Source organism: Dipodomys ordii, unplaced genomic scaffold, assembly GCF_000151885.1.
Source record: "Dipodomys ordii isolate 6190 unplaced genomic scaffold, Dord_2.0 Scaffold14, whole genome shotgun sequence".
Lineage (NCBI taxonomy): Eukaryota > Metazoa > Chordata > Mammalia > Rodentia > Heteromyidae > Dipodomys > Dipodomys ordii.
In genome coordinates this window covers 14,973,687-14,981,975 of record NW_012267230.1, presented here as the reverse complement: position 1 = coordinate 14,981,975, position 8,289 = coordinate 14,973,687, and the positions used below count along the sequence as shown (strand labels likewise).

The 8,289-nt window shown below is 42.7% G+C and overlaps 1 protein-coding gene across 1 annotated transcript in view; it reads left to right on the top strand.

The window, feature by feature from the left end:
* The first annotated feature begins 753 nt into the window (after positions 1-753).
* The window catches only part of LOC105981893 (ATP-binding cassette sub-family A member 3-like), a 55,439-nt gene continuing 47,903 nt past the window's right edge, over positions 754-8,289 (top strand). The window contains exons 1-2 of the mRNA XM_013011242.1: positions 754-979; positions 3,948-4,075. Coding sequence (XP_012866696.1) covers positions 754-979; positions 3,948-4,075 — 354 coding nt within the window. The remainder of the gene's footprint in view (positions 980-3,947; positions 4,076-8,289) is intronic.

The following is an 8,289-nucleotide window of genomic DNA, read 5'->3' as shown; positions in this document are numbered from 1 at the left end:
AGTGGCGCTGTGGCTCAAGTGGTAGAGTGCTAGCCTTGAGCTGAAGAGCTGAGGAACAGCGCCCAGGCCCAGAGTTCAGGCCCCAGGACCAGACCACCCCCCCCAAAAAAAAAAAGTCTCATGGACTTTCCTGGCCTGGCTGGCTTTGAACCATGATCCTCAGATCTCAGCCTCCTCAGTAGCTAGGATTATAGCCATGAGCTACCACTGGCTGTAAAGGGATGTTTTTCTGAAAATCATATTTCCATAGTACTTCTGTTGAGGCTTATTATTAAAGATGACATTATTGTCCCTGATTTTTAGTCATACTGTCTTAGAAAAGGTGAGGTGGAAATGTTGCTAGCTAGTACTTTTTTGTTCAAAACCGGGACCCAAATTTAGTATCTGATGTTTTCACTCATTGGCTGGCACTCTATCACTTGAGCCATGCCTCCAACCCCTTCTAGCTAGTTCTATCCTTTTTTATGTGTTGTCCAGGGAAGCTGGAAGAAATCAAAGGAATAAAATAATAAAAAGATTTTTTTTTTTGTCAGCCGTGGGGCTTGAACTCTGGGCCTAGTGCTGTCCCTCAGCTCTTCAGCTCAAGGCGAGCACTCTACCACTTGAGCTACAGCGCCACTTCTAATAAAAGGATTCTTAATGGAAGAACATTTGCCACATAACGGTTAACTGGTGTTCTGTTTTAGGCTAACATGTAGCTTTTGTTTTTTATTTTAGAAGCGGAAGACTTTCATAACAGTCCTTGAAATCTTGATGCCATTAATCTTTTCTGCACTTGTGTTGTATCTACGTTTCAGCAGTATACCAAAAACAAAACCTCCTACTAGCTACCACCCAATTGATGTCAGTTCACTGCCAGAATTCTTCTATAACTATCCACTGAAAACTAAATTTCAACTAGTTTATATTCCTTCCAGAAGTGAAACTTTGAAAGCTCTCACTGAAATAGTGGAACAAACCTTTGATGTTGAGTTCGAAGGTTAGACATAAGATGGGGTAAGAGTGTGTGTGTGTGTGGAGGGGGTTATGATGCATAGTTGGAAGCTATTTCCTGAGAGTTCTTTAAAAAATGATTCCAAACCTGGGGTCTTTAAACCCTTTGTGTCAATGTAGTTAAGGGGAAGCTGATCAAAACATCCTTACTCGTTCAAAGACCACAGGTTTCAAGGTTAAGTTGTTAAAAGTTAAGTGTTTGTTTTTAACTTTAACTCACTATCTTGACTGTTATCTCACATTAACCAGAAGGTCTGATTGCCAGTTCTTACAAGTCAGACTAAGCAACTGTGGAAAGCATTCAGATTCTGACAGTCCTCTCTGCTTCTGCTTCTACTCTTGTCCCATTGTAATCCAGTCTCCAGGTGGAGGCATAGAGGTCCTCAGAGGTCAGTAGATTTGACCCATCTCCTGCTTAAGCCCATCAGTAACTTTCCAGACTCAGCCAAGCTTTTTCCCCCAGCTTCCTCAGGCATTCCTCTTCCCTATACTCTCTTAACTCTCTCTCTCTCTCTGTCTCTTTGTCTCTCTCTCTCTGTCTCCTCACTAGGAACCCGCCATTCCTGTGTGCCATTCCCACTGATTCTTTAGATTTCAGCAGAAACAACCCCTAGGAAGGCAGCTAAATAGGTTTTAAGTTTCTTGCCTTTTCCTTTTGTCCTTCATTGAACCTGCTTCATATTTTCTTAGCATTTCCATGAATGTTTAATCCTATTCTCCCTTGTTCTCTGCATATTATCTGCCTTTCCCATTAGACCACCTCTACAAGGCAAAGGACCCTGTCTGTTTTGGTTAGCACCATGCCTCTTACAGTGTCTGGCACATAGTAAGTGGCCCAGTAAGTGTTTCTTGAATAAATTAATATGGTTAGGTAGATAAAATATTTCCCAAGTGTTGAATCTACAAAAGAAATTTATTCAGTTACTTTGTTACTGTTAGGTTTTTAAAAAAGAGGTAGCCGAGTAAGAACTGCACCACGCACGTGGTATTCAGGTAAGGGGTAGGTTTATTCAGTAGACCTGCTGGGACCAGGCAAGGTTGGCACTCCACATGCCTGGGAAAGGCCTGGGAAAGAGAGAGAAAAGAGCTAGAAAAGAGCTGAGAGAGAGCTAGAAAAGAGAAGGGAGCTGGGAAAGAGAAGAGAAAGAAAGAGCTGAGAAAGAGGTAGAAAAGAGCAAAAAGAGCAGAGAGAGCGTCTAGGCCTGAGCTAGGCCTTATCTAGGGTATGGGTGGAGAAAGGTGTGGCCACATCAAATTCAGATGGTACCTCAGTGGATGCAGATGTGACCTCTTCCAGGTGTCCCAGTTGCCTAGGTAACGCAGGTACTGGGTGGAGACTTTGCTGCGAGGAGGGTGGAGTCTGCTAGCCATCCAGGACCGGACCTTACAGTTATATATACTAGTATAAACATATTCCTATAATACAGGTCTCAAATGAAAAGAAAGATTGCTTTTCTTCCAGCTCTTGTGCTGCTCAGTATGAACAAGTAACCCTTAAAGGTCCTCCCTTGTAAAATGTGTGAGAACCACCATTGTGAACATATTGTTAAGAAAACTTTCCAAGCTGGGCGCTGGTGGTTCACACCTGTAATCCTAGCTACTCAGGAGGCTGAGATCTGAGGATTGCAGTTCAAAGCCAACCCTGGCAGGAAAAACCGTGAAACTCTTATCTCCAATAAACAACTAGAAAACCGGAAGTGGCGCTGTGGCTCAAGCAGTAGAGTGCTCACCTTGAGCAGAAGAGCCCAGGCCCAGAGTTCAAGCCCCACGACTGACAAACAACAACAACTTTCCTAGCACAAATGCTTTCTGAATAATGTTAATCACAGATAGCCAAATTAGAACTAGATTTTAGACAGTGGAATAGTTCAGTTTGTCTTTTAGACCCTGAAAGTATTCACAGATAGCATGTCATTTAGCAGATTGAGGTGTGTGTGTGTGTGTGTGTGTGTGTGTGTGTGTGTGTGTGTGTGTGTGTATGAAACTTCTAGAAATGAAAAAACATGTAAAACTCAGATTATAAACAAACCTGGAAGGGATAAAGTAGGATTTAAACTTCCTACAATAGCAAAGATCCCTCTACAACAAGAAGTCATAAAATTTGACGTAGGTCTCAAGTTATAATGATCAGGACTTAAATTCCTTCCTTCTTCAGCATTACTTCCTTGATGTCTTACAACAATGCCAGCAGTTCCTAGGATCACTACATATGTTGCTAAAGTTCTGAAGTGAATAACAATAGTTATGTCTTTTTCTTATTTTCTTTTTCTCCTTTTTTGTATGTTTGCAGAATGAATGAGCAAGTGAATGGAAAAGTAAGCTGGCATATCAAATTGTAGGTAGAGCCGGGCACCAAGTGGCTCATGCCTATGATCCTAGCTACTCAGGAGGTTGAGATCTGAGGATTGTGGTTTAAAGTCAATCCTGGCAGGAAAGTCTATAAGACTCTTATTTCCAGTAAACAAAAAGCCAGAAGTGGAGCTGTGGCTCAAGTGGTAGAGCACCACCCTTAAGCATAAAAGCTCAGGAACAGCACCCAGGCCCAGAATTCTAGATTCTAGCCCCAGGACTGGCAACACACACAAACACACACAGACACAGACACAGACACACACACACACACACACACACGCACGCACGCACGCGCGCGTAAAGAGGAAGGGAGTGGGCAGACAGCATTTGCCTTCAAACCCAGCTACTCACTAATTGGATTTTTCCTCTTTGTAGTTTTAGGATTTTCAGGCCCAGAATTCTAGATTCTAGCCCCAGGACTGGCAACACACACACACACACACACACGTAAAGAGGAAGGGAGTGGGCTGACAGCATTTGCCTACTGGCAACACACACACACACACACACACACACACACACACGTAAAGAGGAAGGGAGTGGGCTGACAGCATTTGCCTTCAAACCCATCTACTCACTAATTGGATTTTTCCTCTTTGTAGTTTTAGGATTTTCTTCAGAGTCGTTGTTTGAAAGTTATATACTTAAGGATCCCAAAGCTTTCTACGCATTGGTGGGAATTGTTTTTGGCCATAATTTCAGTGACAGCAATGAACCTTTGCCACTCTCGGTAAGAAAATCATTCTGTAACAATCTTACTTGCACCCTGACCTTGAGTATGGGTTGATCCAAGCTGATCTGCCTCTTTCCTTTCCTCTGTGGTAACTTTGCATCTTATTGTACAACCTAATCTCTTTTAGAGTACCAGTTTTCAGATTTTTTTTGTTTTTTAGATGGATACTATTATTAACTTGGATTAGTTATACAGGAGAGGTTTTTGTTGTTATATTTCCACACATGTTTATAATACATTCCAACCAATCTTACCCTCTCTGTTGCTCTCCATTCTCCTTTTTCCCCTCCCCATAATGATTTCAACAGGTTCATTGTTCTGTTTTCATAAAGTTGCAAACAATCTATTTCTTTTTGTTTTGTTTTGTTGGTCATGGGGCCAGAGTGCTGTGCTTTGGGCTTTTTTGCTCAAGGCTAGTGTTCTACCACTTTGTGCCACAGCTCCACTTCCAGTTTTCTGGTGGTTGCTTAGAGATGAGTTTTTATTTTATTTTATTTTTTAAGATTTTTTTTTTTTTGGGTCCGGTCGTGGGGCCTGAACTCTGGGCCTGGGCGCTGTCCCTCAGCTCTTCAGCTCAAGGCTGCGCTCTACCACTTGAGCCACAGCGCCACTTCCGGCTTTTTTCTGTTTGCTTATGTGGTGCTGAGGAATCGAACCCAGGGTCTTGAGCATGCAAGGCAAGCGCTCTACCACTGAGCCACCTTCCCAGCCCCTATTTTTTAAGATTTTTGTTGTTGTTGGTCATGGGGCTTGAACTCTGGGCCTGAGCACTGTCCCTCAGCTCTTCAGCTCAAGGCGAGCACTCTACCACTTGAGCTATAGCGCCACTTCCGGTTTTCTGGTGGTTTATTGGAGATAGGAGTCTCACAGTCTCTCCTGCCCGGGCTGGCTTTGAACCGCGATCCTCAGATCTCAGCCTCCTGAGTAGCTAGGATTACAGGCGTGAGCCACCAGGGCCCGGCTCTGATAGAAATCTTAAGCCCCAGGAAATTTATCCTGTGTTTATCACAAACCTGTCAGCTAATAGAATATGATTGTCAGCTAATGGAGCTAATGGAGCATAATTACCCGCCCTAGTTTCTCTGGTACTTGCTTTGTAGCTGATGCACTGAGCTTGGGTGGGGTCCAGTCTCATACAGAATTCCACTTGTAGTGATACAGCCCTCTCCCATTCTTCTCCATTCAGTCACACTACAGGAGACACCCTGAAGTATTCTAAGACCTCTGTTCCCTACAGGATACCTATAGGGATATAACTTTTCTTGATAACTCCCACAGTTTTCAGAATCAATTCTCTTCTTGAATGACTTTTTCTTATGAAGTTGAGCTTCTCATGCTTGATTTAGTCCTTCATCAGTGCCTTTGGTAGCCTACCCTGGGCTGATAATCCCATTGAAATCACAGGCACTTGATGGGGCCCTCTACAGACTCTGCTTCATATCCCTTCTTAGATTGTGGAGAAATGGATAGACCATTAGCTCCAGTATTTCTCCAGGCCCCAGCCACCAGCTCCAGGGATGCTGACTGCTGGGACAGTGGCTTTGGGAGTATATCAGGAACCTGGAGATGAGGCAGCTCTCCCAGTTCCTTCCTAAGGAGCATGGGTCAGACTGAAATTCAGTTGACTGGTGTTGAGTTTGTAGCCAAGTAGATTCACTTCTCTAGGTCCCATTCAGTATTTGCTGGAACATGTAAACTGCCTTTGGGGTGGGGATACGGATGCCAATTTACCAAAACACTTATTTTCCAGAAGAGTCCACATAAATGATTGATGCTTAGGTTGACTTCCTCTGCAGCCCTTCTACTGGCTTGGGAACCATATTCCAGTGACAAGGCCACTGCTGCACATGGAAGATTCTGAGAAAACAAGGGGAAGTCAGTTCATGCAGGAAGAGCCAACTGATCTGATAAGAGGGATTGAAATCCATCATCTGTACAAGGTATCAGCTCACACACCTCCTTCCAAGAACTTAAGAACAACCAATGTAGGCATATATTTTTATTCTTGTAAAATATATTCTTATCACAAGATATCCTTTGTGACTGAGAACTTCAGTCACTTCTGTAATGCTACCCTCAGAGTTAAAGAGGTAGCCCTAAATGCCCTATTTCTGGCCATGGAGTTAAATGTCTGCATGGAAAGTTTCATGTGTCTCTTGGAAGGAGTGTCTTCTCATCTCCAGTACCAAACACCTTTGGACTTTCACTGGAATTCAGTCATTTGGTATATTACATTATGATGATGATGATGATGATTGTGATTATTATGATTATTATTATGTGGGTGTACCAAGAGGTTACAATTCCATCAGCCAGGTTATAAGTACAAGGCTTCTTGGTTAATACCACCCCTTCCATCATTTTCCCCCAATCTCCCCCTTCCCATCCCTACCCTCAGGTTACCTAGTTCAGTTTCTTCATAATGTGGTATATAACTTTTACCTACAATATCAAATTGAAAACCAGATTGTGCTTTTGTCTTGCTGGTGTAAAAACAGAGGCAATTGTTGTTACACAGGTCATGGCAGAGCCTTGCTCCACATAGAGCACTATGGTGATAAAGGACTCTGGCAACAAGGTGTGAGCTAAGTGCTCTGCTTCCTGGGTGTGGGTGTTACACTGCCATTCATGCCTTGACCTTCCACAGGTGTTTCACAGAGGAAGGAATAAATACATAGCAGTCAGAGATCTGAACATGAATCTGTACAGGGGGCAGATCACTGTGCTGCTGGGACACAACGGAGCTGGAAAATCCACTACCTGCTCCATGCTCACAGGTACTGTATGCGGTCAGCCCTCCTGAGGAAGCACTGAAGAAAGCATTAGCAGAACTAAATTTGGGGTTTCATTTCTCCTGATAGACCTTATTGATACTTTAACGAAACACCATTTGTTGTTTATTTTTACTGTCTATTTAACATCTGATTACTCAGTATACCCCGTGCCAGGAAAAGGATATCTTTGACTCTCTCAGTCAATCTGCAGAACTCAGTGTTATTCACTATGAGAAGATATTAACAGTAACTAGAAGTTTCTTTCCAGATAAAACTTTCTTATGATTGCTAGGCATTGCTAATCTTTCAAAAAAATTGTCCATAAATGTCTGTAACTTTTGATTGCTCCAGGAATTAGAATAATGCCTGTGAATTATTTGAAAATGATTCTAGTTTCAGAATAATTGCATGTCTAAAGTAATTTTATGCCTAATTTTTTGCATCTAATCAACTAAAATATTATTCTGTAAATTGAAAACTCTTTAATATAAGAGGCATATATATATTTTTTTTTTGGTTGGTTGTGGGCTTGAACTCTCAGCTTAGGTGCTGTCCCTGTGCTCTTCAGCTCAAGGTGAGTGCTCGACCACTTGAGCCACAGCACCACTTCTGGCTTTTTATTGGTTTATTGGAGATAAGAGTCTCACAGACTTTGCTGCCTGGGCTGGCTTTGAACTGTGATCCTCAGATCTCAGCCTCCTGAGTAGCTAGGATTACAGGCGTGAGCCACTGACACCTGGCTAAGGCATATATTTATTAAAGGCTTCACAAATATAAAGTTCTGAACAAATCAGTGAGATGCATTTTCAACCTTCAAGGAGCTCTAGAAGCCAGTCAGAGCACCACACTGTAGGAAAGCAGTCAGACTGCTGTGACTTTCCTCACAACTGCCATGTAAATGTCTTCAACCTTCTATTAAAAACGTTTAAAGAGTTTGTGCTAGTGGTTTCTACCTGCAATCACAGGCTTAAATCTGAAGGATGATAGTTTGAAGTTTTCTAGACTCCACCTTCAAAATAATCAGCAAAATGGGTCTTGAAGCATAGCTAAAGTGGTAGAGTGACAGCCAAAGAAGCAAACTAAGTGAACATGAGGCCCTGAGGTTAAACCCCAGTACCACAAAAACAAAAAAGAAAACTTGAAGGGCAGCAAATAGTGACATTTTGTGAGAGGTGCTTTTGGTCAGCCTTCTGGTTGCAGAACTTTGGAAATCAACCCTCAGCCAGTGAATATTCAACGGAGGGGCTCCATGAAGTCTGAGTCTCATAGTATGCTGGACAGGCATACTGATGTTGCTAGCAAAGTGGTCCTCTTTCGGGAATAGGCATTGCTATTTTTTTTTTTTTTTTTGTCAGTCATAGCGCTTGAACTCTGGATCTGGGCGCTTTCCCTCAGCTCTTCAGCTCAAGGCAAGCCCTCTACTACTTGAGCCACAGC